The sequence below is a fragment of the Drosophila nasuta genome, chromosome X (assembly GCF_023558535.2).
Source record: "Drosophila nasuta strain 15112-1781.00 chromosome X, ASM2355853v1, whole genome shotgun sequence".
Taxonomy (NCBI): Eukaryota; Metazoa; Arthropoda; class Insecta; order Diptera; family Drosophilidae; genus Drosophila; species Drosophila nasuta.
In genome coordinates this window covers 12,100,233-12,114,295 of record NC_083459.1, presented here as the reverse complement: position 1 = coordinate 12,114,295, position 14,063 = coordinate 12,100,233, and the positions used below count along the sequence as shown (strand labels likewise).

Below are 14,063 nucleotides of genomic sequence, written 5' to 3'. Positions count from 1 at the left end.
GAATTGATCAAAATCCTGATACTGATCTATGGTCTTTATCTTTTATTGCAGATTGCTGCTGAGGTGGCCGCACCGTTGGCCAAGACGGATGAGATTGTGCTGATCGGTGGCAACGATAATGTGACCAACGATGTCACTCGTCTGGTGGCCCAACTGCCGCCCTCGATCAATGCCTTGACCGGAGTGGATCTGTCCAAGGTGCTGTCGAAGATACCCGGAGCCAAGGCGTGAAATCTGCTTGAATGGGATGTGCAACAAATGGCAATGACGACGTAACCCCCCAAGAAAAGGAATTGCAAAATGGATGAAGCGAAATGAAACGACAGAACGACATCAAAAGAGATAGAGATAGAGCGATAGAGCGTTAGGCGTAGAGCGCGCAAGCGAGCGAGTGAGTGAGAGAGAGAGAGAGAGAGCGAAAGAGAAAACCACACAAAGGAAGAGTCTAAAGATAATCTATATAAAAGAACACACAACTACAATAAAACTAAAAGAAAAAGTAAAACATAAAATGAGAGAATAACAGTTATAGCAAAATGTACTCCGATATTACGTGTCAGTGTGTCTATGTGTGTCTGTGCGTGTGTGTGTGTGTGTGTTAATACGCAGATCTGTATAAGGATCAGCAATATAAACAAACAATCGAAACTTTTGCATTTCGCACGCATTCGCAAAACGCATTTTGTGGCCTTTTCTCGATTAATAAGAAATACCAAAAACAACAAAAAAAAAATAACAGCTATAAAAAGCAAAAAAAAAGTAAAACTCATTGTGCGTAGTTTGTTGGTATTGATAATAACTATATACTATATATATTTACATGTCATTTGTCAATGTTGTAATCGCTGTCATTTAGTTCATAAGCATAACAACAAGAAACTGAAACATCTAATACAACAACGCACAACGATTATCAAATAGTTTTGATTCAAGCATTCGGATCGGCAGTCGTTTACCAACACTGTCGTTCACCAACACTCTTTTCGACCGTCTCTATTCAGTTCAAACTACAACAACTGCCTCAACAACAACAACAACATCAACAACGACGTCAACGTGCCAAATGATGGGCACCCTAATACACACACACACACACACACACACACTAACACATTCAGTTGATGCACTTTCCAACACTATTTTTTCAATGAGGCCGCTCTTCCACACACACTCTCATACACACACACACACACTCAAACGACACGCGTTCAATTCAAGATTTTTTTTCTATTATTATGAATATCATTAACAATTTTTATACGTTTTACAACACTATTTATGTTTAAATTCTGTTTAACCCCCGTGTTTTCTGTTCCATCTGCATTTCACATTTTGTTTTTTAGTTCTTAGCAAAGAAAACACTTGAAATTACCAAAACCTTAAGAAAACATACAAAAAATTTATAAAAAAAAAAACAAAACAACTTAAATTTAGTTAAAACAATTTTTGTGAATCTACATTGTCTTTGTACCCACTTTAAACGCGTGATATTTGCCACAAAATATCACAAAAATCTATAAATACGAATAATTAAGAAATATTAAAGTTTTCTTCTCAGCATTTCGAATGTTTTTTGTTTTTCTTCATCCATTGAACTTGTTTTTTTTTTGTTTTGTTTTGTTTTCCTACTTTATTTGCTAGAATAATTAATCAAAGGCTGCAAAACAGTTGACAATTTTACAGAAGAAGCTATTCTAAAGCTTTCAATACGATTGATTCTCTCCCTCTTTAAACACTCAATCGAATTGAGCTTGTGATTTTCTTTTCTATGAAATGAAACCATATTTTTTTTCTACCTCAGAATTGAATCTAATGAACTCTTCGTTTAAGAACTCATTAGGTCGGAAATTTAATATATATTTTTTAAAAAATGAAATCGTTTATTTATTCAATGTCCAATTAGTTCTCAATTCAAGAACTCAATGTGGGATATTTCTATTCGCAGCCATTAATAATAGATTCCAAATTAGCGATTAACATTTGAAATTTGAAATTGAATTTCCTTTCTCCTTCGTCAAAATATTCCAATAGTTTAGTCTATTTATAGATCGACATTAATACGGTTTTGCAGCCTTGTAACGAACCCCAATTTGTTTAAGAAATGCAAAGAACGAATGTTAAGAAGAAGAACTACGTAGAACAGAGCGAAGAAGAAAAAGAAGAAGAAAAAGATTCGTAGAGTAAATCTACGCGCATTTACACACACACAAGCATAAAACAAAGGAAATCATTGAACAGAATTACAATATAAAAATATTTAACAAAATACTTGAAATACTTATTATAAAGAATATTGAAATCAAAGAAAAATATATTGTATATGAGAATATATTTTTTTTCTATTGTATTTTAAGTGCGAGTAACTTAAATTTATATATGCAGCGTGCGGGATGATTTAAAGTGCAAGAAACAACAAAAAAAACCTAAAACTAAATCAATAAATAAATCGAATCTAACATTTTTGTGTATTTTGTCGTAAATAAATAAATTTAAAAAAAGAAACGACACAAAGTGCGAGTTTTACTGGGAATTCCAAATTGTGGGTAAATAATTAAACATTTGTGTGCTTGGTCAATCAGTTTTTATTAGAAAATCCCATATGGTTATATATGGATATGTATTTATATAGTACGATTAAATATATGCGTTTGTATCAATAATCAATATCGTTTTATTCATATCCTAAAAAACTAACTTACTAATAACAAAAAAAAAAGATATATATGAGGACAGGCTGATAAATGATCGGATTTATCAATTAATTTAAAAATGGTTGAAATGGGCAAATAGCACCAAGAAAAGGGCTCCATAAGGATATCATTTAGGATAATATAGATTTCAAATAGATTTCGATTTCGATCATTTATCATCCCGCCTTCGTATTACATAGATTAACAGTATATTGATCGTTTTTTAACTTATGCTTAGGTCCGGTCCTTGGACACGTGTATCTCAAAGGTGTTTATGCAGGTCCAGATATGGTGCAATCGAGAATCTATTCTGAATGCAATAGGTACACACTTAGGTTGCTTAATTAGCCCTACGACAACTTACAAGCTATGGACCAATCCAGCGTTTGATTACGCCTGGGACTAAAGATTTCCATTACACGCGACAATTGCATTTCGCTACTCGTCACTCGTTACACGTTACTTGCTACTCGCTACTCGCTAGTTATTACTCGCTACTCGCTACTAACTATTATTGTGGCCCCTTGGGGGCTACTCGTCTAAATGCAATGTGCAGAGAGCCAAAACATTTGTTTGCTCCTTCACTATATCTCTAACGACAAAAAAAGTATCTTTACAAATATAACAAAAAAAAAAGTGCCTGCTTTAGAGTACTATAAAAGATACGTTGGGATTGCTTAGTCTGGGCTCAGTCCGAGAACTTTGCTTTGAGATCCTTGCGCAGTATTTTGCCGGTGGGATTCTTGGGCACCTCATCAACGAAGATGACGCCCCCCTCGAGCTTCTTGTAGTGCGCCACACGCTCCGCCACATAGGCAGCAATCTCCTCGGCGGTTGCCTTCTCATTCTCACGGAGTACAACCAGAGCACGCGGCGCCTCGCCGTTCAGCTCATGCGGAATGCCAAAGACGGCGGCCTCAAGGATCTTGGGATGATCGCGCAGCACAGCTTCCAGTTCGGCTGGCGGCACCTGGAATCCCTTCACCTTGATCAGCTCCTTCATGCGATCAGTGATGTAGAAATACCCATCCTCATCGTAGAATGCCACGTCGCCGGTGCGCAACCAATGGCCAGGATAGAAGGTCACCTCGTTGGCCTCATCGTTGTTCAGATAGCCGGACATCACCTGCGGTCCACGCACACACAGTTCACCCGTTGTCCGCGGTCCCACGCCCTTCGAATCGCTGCCATCGAGGGGCACGATCTTGCACTCGGTACTGCCCGGCGCAATGCCACACGAGGCGTAGCGTGTGTTGCCCTCCGGCGTCATCAGAATCACCGGCGAGGCCTCCGTCATGCCGTAGCCCTGCATGAAGCGCGTCTTGGGGAACCTGCAAGAAGCGTTGAGTGGGCAAAGTTGATTTAGTTTCAATTGATTTGCTGAATTGATTTTAATGCAAGGTATTGTCACTAGTTCCTAGTAAAATATGATAAGGTAATCTGATCCGTGCAGCCTACATATACGGAAAGACAAATTATGATTTAAAAATATGCAGCGTTGAGGGTTCTCGACTGTGATAAACTCGTTACTCGTTTTAAATATAAACAAAACATTCTAAGAGCAATAAATAAAAATAAATATTTGGTATATCGAAATACTACTAAATTTAAAATATACCAAAAGTATTTATTTATATACCAAAACAATGAAATATTATAAATATTATATACTAAACGTTCTAAGAGCAATAAATGGGCTAAATAAATATACCAAAAACAATAACTAAAAATACTAAATGCTAAATTTGGTATATCGAAATACTACTACATTTAAAATATACCAATAGTATTTATTTATATACCAAAATAATTAAATATACTAAATATTATATACTAAACATTCTAAGAGCAATAAATAGTCTAAATAAATATACCAAAAACAATAACTAAAAATACCAAATGCTATATTTGGTATATCGAAATACTACTACATTTGAAATATACCAATAGTATTTATTTATATACCAAAGCAATGAAATATACTAAATATTACATTTGGTATAACGATATACTACACACTACATTAAAAATATACCATAGAATGCAATATATAGTATATTAGATTGTGAACCAATGCAATTAAGACCTACAGTTGGTATACAATTTTTTTAATCTCAAAAAAAGATTGAAACGAGACTTCAATGTGGTTTTCTAATTGAAATCTTAACTCACGATGACTCTGGAAAGTTCTCTATCTTAACCATTCAATGTGATGTCAAGAAGAGTAATTTGCTAATAATATTTATCTGCAATTTTTGAAGTATGTTTGTTTTGATTTAAAAATGTATATTCCTGCTGAAATCTCATATACTTTGTTCTCTATGGTTTATTTTTAATATAGTATATAATTTAGTATATCGATATACCAAATGTAGTATATGGTATTTTTAATTTTTGTTTATGGTATACTATTTTGCCAATAAACCCCGTTTATATAGCTCATCAAATATTTCAGTATTTTTTTCAGTATATTATTTTGGTATACTTTTACGATAATACTGTTGTCCTCCTATTAATGGGTAACGAGTTTCTCACAGTCAAGCACACTTGACTGTACCTATCCGATATTATCTCTATACCTCAGAGACTTGCATGAAAAAACAGACAGACAGACAACGATAGAAAACCCTGCAGAGATTGACTCACTTCTTGAGGAAACGCTCGACATCGTGCTGTCCCAATGGGCGCTGCTCCAGACATGACAACGCGCAGATTGCTGGCAACTTCCTGCGACAGCTTGGGACTGTTGATCATGAAGAGAGCTGCAAGAAGAGCAAATCAACAAAGGTCAGTCAGTTGCACATAAAGATATTTACTACGATCTCTACTTACCAATTGGAGGTACGAAATTCAAAACACTGCCCTTATAGGTGTCCAGGGACTTGATGAAGTCGTCGGGCTTAAAGGCGGGCATCGTGGCCAGACGGGCGCCCTCGCCGAGCTTGGAGAGCATGACGACGGTGAGGCCGTAGATGTGAAAGAAGGGCAACACCGCGGGCAGCGTGTCCTGGAAGTCCGTGGAATCGATGCGCAACGCCTCCTGAATCTGTTCGCAGTTGCTGCTGATGTTGTTATGCGACAGCACAACACCCTTGGGCATGCCCGTGGTGCCCGATGAGAAGGGCAGAAAGACTATATCGTCGGCACTGGCATCCTTGGGAGCACGCAGCTCATCGTAGCGCACATTCTCCGTGCTCATCACCTCGAAGAAATCGATGGCGCCCTCCGGCAGCGATTCGTCCGCCGTGCATCGCACCACGGCAATGGGCAACTGTTTGCCCGCCAGCTTGCACGCCTCCCTCAAGGTGCCGTAGCCCTGGGCGCTGCCCACAAGGAACTTGGCATTGCTGAACGTCAGCTGGCGTGCAATCTCGTCTGCAAGGATAAACATAAAATATCTATTAGAACATATCGCTTAGATATTGTTGATTTGTTGATAAGTGCAGGGTATCTCATAGTCGAGCAGCAATAACGTGTTAATCTTATGTGCTTAGCTATAAATAGTACGATCTATATTCTCTCTCTCTCTATAGGAGGTAAATGTATATTATTTTATTTAAATCTTGCATAGACTTTTATAGAATTTGTAGAATAAAATATGTTACTATGGTTGATCTACAATGTACTACATATCTATATAGAATGACAAACACTCATCTTAAAACTTTACAACGATCTATATTACGTAAATATTCTTGAAGTTTTCTTTTGGTTGACACCACGATACCAAATACCATAAATATTGATTGTTTTGTTTTTTTAAAACAATAAAGTAATTCACTTCACAACTTTACTATTCTTTAACGTCAAATTATGCAAATTCATCATGATTTGCAGAATTCTATTTTGTATTTTCATGATCAAATATATTATAATTATTGTTCGAGTTATTTTTTGATACTCAAGCAATAATCATTAGTTAATCAAAACAATACGATTTATCAGTTAGTATATTTAACATACCAGACTATAGTTTCAGTATATCTTAAGTAGATAAGCTGTTACGATATTGTTGAGTTTTCGATATGGTTGAATCACCGCTAACTTGTTAAAATTTTCACAATAAGTGTGGTATGTAGATAAGGTCTTACAAAAATATTTATCTTAAACGTTTTCTGCTATCTTTATTATAAAGCGCATATCAAACGTGAGTTATCTATACCTTACCGTTAATAATGGGCACAATAGGTATTGCATAGAGATAAGAATGGTATCGGATGTATTCATCTAGAATGTATCTACATATATCTTTTCAAATCCATCTATTAGTACCTTACTAAGTAGGTATGGTATATACTCATAAAATAACTAATAATAATAATTGTTATACCACATACTGACTATCCATTAATCTTTTACTATAATTCTTATTTCATTCTTTTTCTTTGACCTTAAGATGTCGATATTTCAGTGAATGCTGTTTTATCGTAGTATATAAGAAAGAGATTACGAACTCCATTATCAATAAAGTCTATACGAAATAGAATAGGTTGTATATTAAGAATAATTTCTATAAATAATCTCCTAGTTAATGCACAATAATCATAGTATATAAAGAAGAGCGTAAGATATCTATTTCAAATAAAGTCTATACAAAATGTAAGCTATACGTTAAGAATAATTTCTTTTAAGAATCTCTTAGTTAATGCAGAATTATCATAGTGCATCACCATTATGAATAAAGTCTCTCCAAAATGTAGGTTATACATCCTGCTTCTGAGAATTGAAATTGTTAAGCTTGCGATGCTGAGTATCTATTAGTCCCACATTTTCTGCCCCCACCAGATCTTGGACTGCAGTCAAAGTATGTGCTTATCATGACCATAAAAAAAGTATCACTTTAAAACGGCATTATCATGTCTAAAGCTTGCATGTTTTTGTCGGAGTTCAAACTTTGCTCTGGACCCACTCGAAAAAAATAAGGGTCTATCTGCAATGGTGATCTTTCGACTCTGGCTGGAACTGGAACTGAAACTGGAAATGGGAGTGGAACTGGGCCTGGGACTGGAAATGTGGCTAGCGCCTGGTGTTCTGAGATTGGGGGTCATAAAGTTTACAGAGCCTGATAAGAGTTAATTATTCGAGATTTACGTTAATTGTTTATTGTTGCGGCGTCTTATCAGTGCGCTGACAATATCGCTATGATGTGGCGCTATGGAACTGAGCTCACCTGGCGTATAGATGGGATTAATTGTGGTCACGGTGAGGCCAGCCTCAATGGCGCCCAGGCAGGCGATGGGATACTCCGGTAGATTGGGCAAACATATAGCCAGGACATCGGGTTTGGCCAGCTTAAACTTGGTCTGCAAACGAACAGCAAAAGCAGCGCTCGCATCACGCAGCTGTGCATAAGTATATTGACGATCTGTGACTACGCAGACCTATAGAAGATTAAACGAAAAAAAAAAAAAAGAATGGAAAACATATTAAGGCATGTAAGAAAAGAAGGTTAGAGATTGAAGAAAGTAGAGATACAGGAAACAAATTATAATAAATTGTTATACAGTGTCCTATTTTTACAATATTTACTATTTTATAACAAGAATATTGATATATAGAAGATATAGAAGATATAAGCGTATTGAAAAATCCGTTGTGGAAAGAAATTATAGTATTTCTTCGCCTATTCATATGAAATCTAAAAATACTGGTATTATATTCCTTCAATTTTTTTTTGAAAAGGCTTCTTTAATCTATGAGTATTGTATTTTAACCTGCAAAAATATATTATTTTATTATATTACACTAATAACGTTTTCTAACCATCAATACTGAGAAGATAATGATATATTCTATATACAGAATAAAGCTTTCACAATTCTACCATATGAAATTAGTTGAAATGCTTTTGAAATCGTAAAAGGAATATATAAAATACAGATATATATTTTAACATTATAATTGGGTTTCTCGATTTTATAATAATAATATTCACACTTGTTGTAAAATTAAATGAACCATAATCTCTTGATTTCAATATGTGTTTAGTTTCCCTAAAGCTATGTGATTATTATAAAAATAGGTCAGCATTTAAACACCTGGCTAATAGCAATTATATGGAATTTACGTGATGTTGGACAGTTTAGTGGTAGCGTTATATATTTGCTGTACCTTGGACCCTTTTGGTACGGGGCAATTAGTGGTAAAAATTTTTCAGCGATCATTCCCATGGGCAGTCATACGATCCAATGCGAAACACGATCCAAATATGTGTGGCGTCAAGCCACAGACATCTATATATATACATATGTACATATATGGTATATATGTATATGGTATATATAGTTTAGCAGTATAAAATGACACTGTTAATATAAATATCTAGAAAATCTGTGAATTGGAAAAACCCCCCAGCATTGTGTGCTATATAGTGAAACTCAATACAATCGCATCCGATTGGAAGTGTGACTAATGAGCGAGCGTGTCGAGTGCATTAACCTTAACTGTGACTGATTACCGGATAAGCGGATGCAACCCTGTTCAGGGTCAAGTTGAAGGGCAGAAAGATAGCTTGGGAGAGCAAAGAGGTTAATCGCGTATTTGCAAGTCAATCGCAATACTTTTCCGTGGCACTGTTAGGCCAAGGGAAATGTTTTATTTTTGCGCAGTCAAAATTGGCATTAATATAAGATTGCGAATTATAAATAAAACGTAACGGACACACATACATTTTCGTATACATGGGCGAATTGCTGCCTGGGGGACGGGACACACAAAACAAGCACATAAAAATACTCAACATTTTTTTTTTTTTTTCAAAAATTAAAGAAATCAAGTAAATTATACACACACAAGCGGAAAATAAATGACAAGAAAAAAGAAGAAAAAAAAGAGCAAAAAAGAGCAAAAACGAAATGATTTCGTGCATTTGACGCGCGCTCTGTGTGTTCCACTTGAGTTGCGTTGCGGCCACTGATCAAAGTTCAGTGGGGCAAAGTACAAAGTCTGCAAACGTATGAAACGGAGAGCGGCCTCTGCACTGTCACTGTGTGAGCGTCTCTCTCGTGTGTGTGTGTGTATGAAACTTGTTGACGAAAAGAGCAAAGCAAGCGCACGAAGAGAGAGGCTGCCTGCTGCCGCCCTCTTCCGCTCCCCCCACATCTTTGCAGTAGACGGGCCCACAAAAACAAGAAGAAAACATGCCGAATACATGTGTGTATGTTTGCATTTGCATGTATGTGTGTGTGTTTGGCATGTCTAATTTTGCCGGCAATCGGTTTTTGTTTTTGTTTCTTTTTATTTTGGTTAAAGAAAGCAAAAAAAAAAACAATCAAAACAATCATAATTAGCATATATAAATAGCATAATAAATACAACTGGTGTGAGTTTGAATACATCCGTATTTTGACTTATTATTTACCAATTAAAAACCAATTACAATCTTCAACTCAATTATGTGAGTGTGAGCAGCAACAACAATTTTCAACTGACAACTGACGTAAGCGGCAAATTGCCAAAAAGTTTACAACAACAACCACAGCTTCCACTGACGTAAGCAGAGCTTAAGAGCACCAAAGTGTAAAGAGAAAAGGAGCTTTGCATATATTTTGCGAAACGAAACCATAAAAAAATCATAAATTATGAGACACTAAGAGAGTCACAGTACTAAATCACAATTCGTGTCGTTGAGTGTTAACTGATTAACGTCACTGGGCTTGTTTATCAGAAAATGGAATGAGTGTGTGTGTGTTTAAACAAGTATGGAATTGGAATTTCTTTGGAATAAGTTACAGAAGTCAGCAACTGCATTATTGGAAATTGGCATTCAATTGTAGCGCAAAAATTTCTAGCTTGCACTTTGCTCCTACATGCAATGCACATTTAATTGCATTTAATTTATGGTGTTTTGTGGAGGCATATTAGATAGCGCACACTCGCCTGAAGGCAATAAATTTCAATGAACAACAACATTTGCACTTTGATTTCGCTGGCGAAAAGTGAAATGAGGGAAACAATGCACAAAAACACTGCACAACAAAAAACACACATTCGAGTGAGCGAGACGGTTGCGCGGCGTCCGCGTGGGCGACGTTTCAGCTTTGGCTTTGGCTTTGCCTTATGCAAGTGCAAGTGACAGACAGCATGCATATCTATTTATAGATCGCAGTGCGCTCTCTCTCTCTCTCTCCGCTCTTACTCTTGTGTGTCTGGCATTCCAATTGGTCACTGGGGGGGTGGGGGATTAGATTCGACACTGGGATGCGTATGCGTATACATCAATTATAAATTTCCAATTGGAATTTCCATTTATAGTATTATCAGCAGGCTAGAGGCAATTTAATGCCAAGCCAATCGACGCGACTTGAACTTGTCACAGCGTATAATAATTGCACAGTAGGCCCCCCCTTCGATTGGAAGTGCGACTCACACACACACACACAGACGTTTAGAATATCAGATTCGAGTAGGACGAGTGTAAACAGTATGCTCAAGTGTTGTCTCTTATCGCGGGGCAAGTGTTTTACGAGTATTTCGTATTTCGTATTCTGCTTTTCGCATTTCACAGTTCACGTCGCGCTTATCAGACAGGCGATAGACGATAGTGCCCCCCACCCCACCACACCTCTTGCCCCACTCGAGGGGCCAATACACCCCCGATGAACACGACGAATGACCCATATAAAAATACCATTGCCTGGTTTATTGATGCTTGTCAGCAGAACACCTGCAAAGCGATTTTCAATTGCGAATCTCAGGCGATTCCGCGTGACTGTATTCACACTCACACATACATGCACACTTACACACATACTCACACTCACACTCACACGCACACGCATTGCGGTAGCACCAGGAAGGTCAGACAAACAATCACAGACACACGCTTACCTCTATATATTGGCATAGGTTCTGGTTCAATAAACTGAACAAAAAAAAATAAGCAAATGATATAAGATGCACGACTAAGCGATACCTCGTAAGTTTTTGAATATTACCAGCATGATCACAATATTATTCTTTAAAATTTATAATTTCTTTGTAAGGAATTTATACTTTAAAGATTATTAAAGAGCCTATAATTATATACAAATTTAGGCAGTTAAATCTACACAGTAAAAAACCCATTTACTACATTTCGAATAGATTATTTGACACGTTCTAACAGATTTTTATTGCACAGTTCCCATAAATATGCACTCAACAAACATTTTAATAACTTTAATTTCTGAGTTTAGCACGGATTTAAAAAAAAAATAGATTAAGTCATATTTTAGTTTAAAAATATTTCACATGTTCTGCTCTTTTAATTTCTAAGATAAACAATCGTTAGATTTAAACATGCCTAAACTTTAAGCTACCCACTTCATGCGTTTTACTAAAGGGTATTCAGTTGAAGTGTCTCGACTACACTTGATAAGCCCAAGAATAATGGATATAATAAAGTCCAATTAAATCGATTGTTTGTCCCTTCGATCGACACGCATCTTTGTTGTATGCGTTTGATTGCAAATCGAAACGAAATCATTATCTTCTATACTATGTATAAAGTTTAGGGAGTGTTCTATATACTCTATGGCAGACACTCCTCTAGGCGTGACGTGTGTCTTCACTGTACTCGCACTTGCATTCACTTCACTTTATATTCATTCAAGAACATTCACTTACCGCCGCTGTGGCATTCTCCCACTTCTTGAAGTCGCGCCACACGTATTCATGCAACGGCACATTGGGCACCTTGATGGGATCGAAGGGCGATGTCTTGTAGTAGCCATCTTCGGCATTATAATGCAGGAACTTGTCCCGTTCGCTGATGCTCTGGGCGCGTTCAACGGTCGCCGTGTTGCGTTGACGCCGATTCGTTGAGATGGTGCGTGTGGCGGCGTTGGCAGCGTTGGCAGCGAAGCTGCGCAGACGCAGCATCTGGACTGCACTGTTAACTGGATTCATTTTCGAAGCTCTCTCTTTGTTTTATTGTCACTCTCTCTTTACAGGTTTGTACTCTTAATAAACTTCTGTTACGTTACGTTACGTTACGTTGTCTGGCGTTACGTTATGTGCTGCGTTTAAAAGTTGGTGTAAAATAAAAGGCTTCAAAAGGTTACTCGCTGCACACACGTCTGTTGCTTTGAAGTGCTGGGGCACGACTGTCAGTTGGCGTCGCAGCGTAAACGTTGCCGGCTCGCCGGCTCACCAAAATACACATGCACACACACACACACACACACACACACTTGCGCGCGCGCCTTTAACAAGATCGCGTTGGCGTTCGCTGTGTTCTTGTTATTGACGTCTGTCTCTCTCTTTCTCTTCGGCCTACACGTTGTTTGGCTCGTTCTTCGTTGTTGTGCTGCTGATGCTGCTGCTGCTGCTGCGCTCTCTTTGACACTCTTCTCTGCTCTCTGCGCATCTGTAATAGTTGTAATTTATCAGTCACAATGATGCAATTTCATTTGTAGGCGCTTCATATGTAATGTGTTTGAGTCATTTATTTATGTAAGAGCAACTTTACTAGTTTCTCGTTTTGCGCACTTGCAATGCCAACTAAGCCCACTGTGGCTGCACTATTTGTGTTTTTCTTTTGCACTCTTCGCTCAGCGCATAGAGATGTCAACCCCACCCCCAAAGCCAATTACAACTGTATTTGTGTGCTGTTGTTGTTTGTTTGCTTAAAGCACTCCTCCCTTCCCTCTCCCTCTCCAACCCATTGATAAGCCTACGACTACGGTTATCGCCTTCTATTGTCTTCTAGACGTGAATTCCGTCACTATATTCCGTCCTTGTGAGCATGACTTGCCACTAAGCAGCGTGCTGTTTGTTATCAGGCAGTATTATTATAATAATTAGTATTATTATACATACATACATAGGGGCTAAAGTGTCTGATTAACCCAGAATAGCAGTATAATACAATAATACATTTACTATAGGCTAACTATAGAGAGCTGCTCAACTAGATCACGCCTAATCAGTGGCCAGTCAAACTTGGATTACAGGCTCAAGGCCCCCCTCCATTTTTCCATTGGAAATGGAAACCGGATTGGAATTTCGACTTGGAATCAAAATGGAAATGAAAATAGTAATCAATGTGGTAATCTAACCGCTTGTGGCAACTGTGGCGACTGTGTGGCAAACGCAGGGCATTCAACTTTTGAGAGCCAAAGCCCAAAGCTGACAGCTGAAAGTCGTCTCCAAATTTAATGAGATGTGCAACGTGGTTTTAAAACAACAGTTAAAGAGTTTGCTGCTTTGGTGGTCATCTCTGATACAAGCACAAGAGAACGCGAGAGAGAAAGAGAGAGAGAGAGAAGGCTTTGACATTCCCTTAGCCAGACATCTAACATATATACTTTATAAATAAAAATCAACTCAACTTTGCTTAACTGAATCGATATTCTTTAACTGATTGTTTATGTCCATTTGCCAATAAATATA

At 37.4% G+C, this 14,063-nt stretch overlaps 3 protein-coding genes across 6 annotated transcripts in view; 1 reads left to right on the top strand and 2 right to left on the bottom strand.

Moving 5' to 3' along the window:
- Window positions 1-1,447, top strand: part of LOC132795892 (flotillin-2) — a 122,807-nt gene extending 121,360 nt beyond the window's left edge. For all 4 annotated transcript variants that reach the window (XM_060806837.1, XM_060806836.1, XM_060806834.1 and 1 more), the window contains one exon: window positions 52-1,447. In XM_060806837.1, the coding sequence (XP_060662820.1) occupies window positions 52-231 (180 nt within the window). In that variant the 3' untranslated portion in view covers window positions 232-1,447. The remainder of the gene's footprint in view (window positions 1-51) is intronic.
- LOC132795887 (glucose dehydrogenase [FAD, quinone]-like) overlaps window positions 1-14,063 on the bottom strand; it is a 130,644-nt gene that overhangs the window by 31,382 nt on the left and 85,199 nt on the right. The gene's annotated exons all lie outside the window — the stretch shown is intronic.
- On the bottom strand, window positions 2,598-12,790 carry LOC132795891 (uncharacterized). The gene is given in 6 exon segments (XM_060806833.1): window positions 2,598-4,021; window positions 5,337-5,368; window positions 5,370-5,452; window positions 5,523-6,065; window positions 7,861-8,071; window positions 12,297-12,790. Coding segments are annotated over 6 exon segments (1,794 nt in total). The 5' UTR covers window positions 12,579-12,790; the 3' UTR covers window positions 2,598-3,378.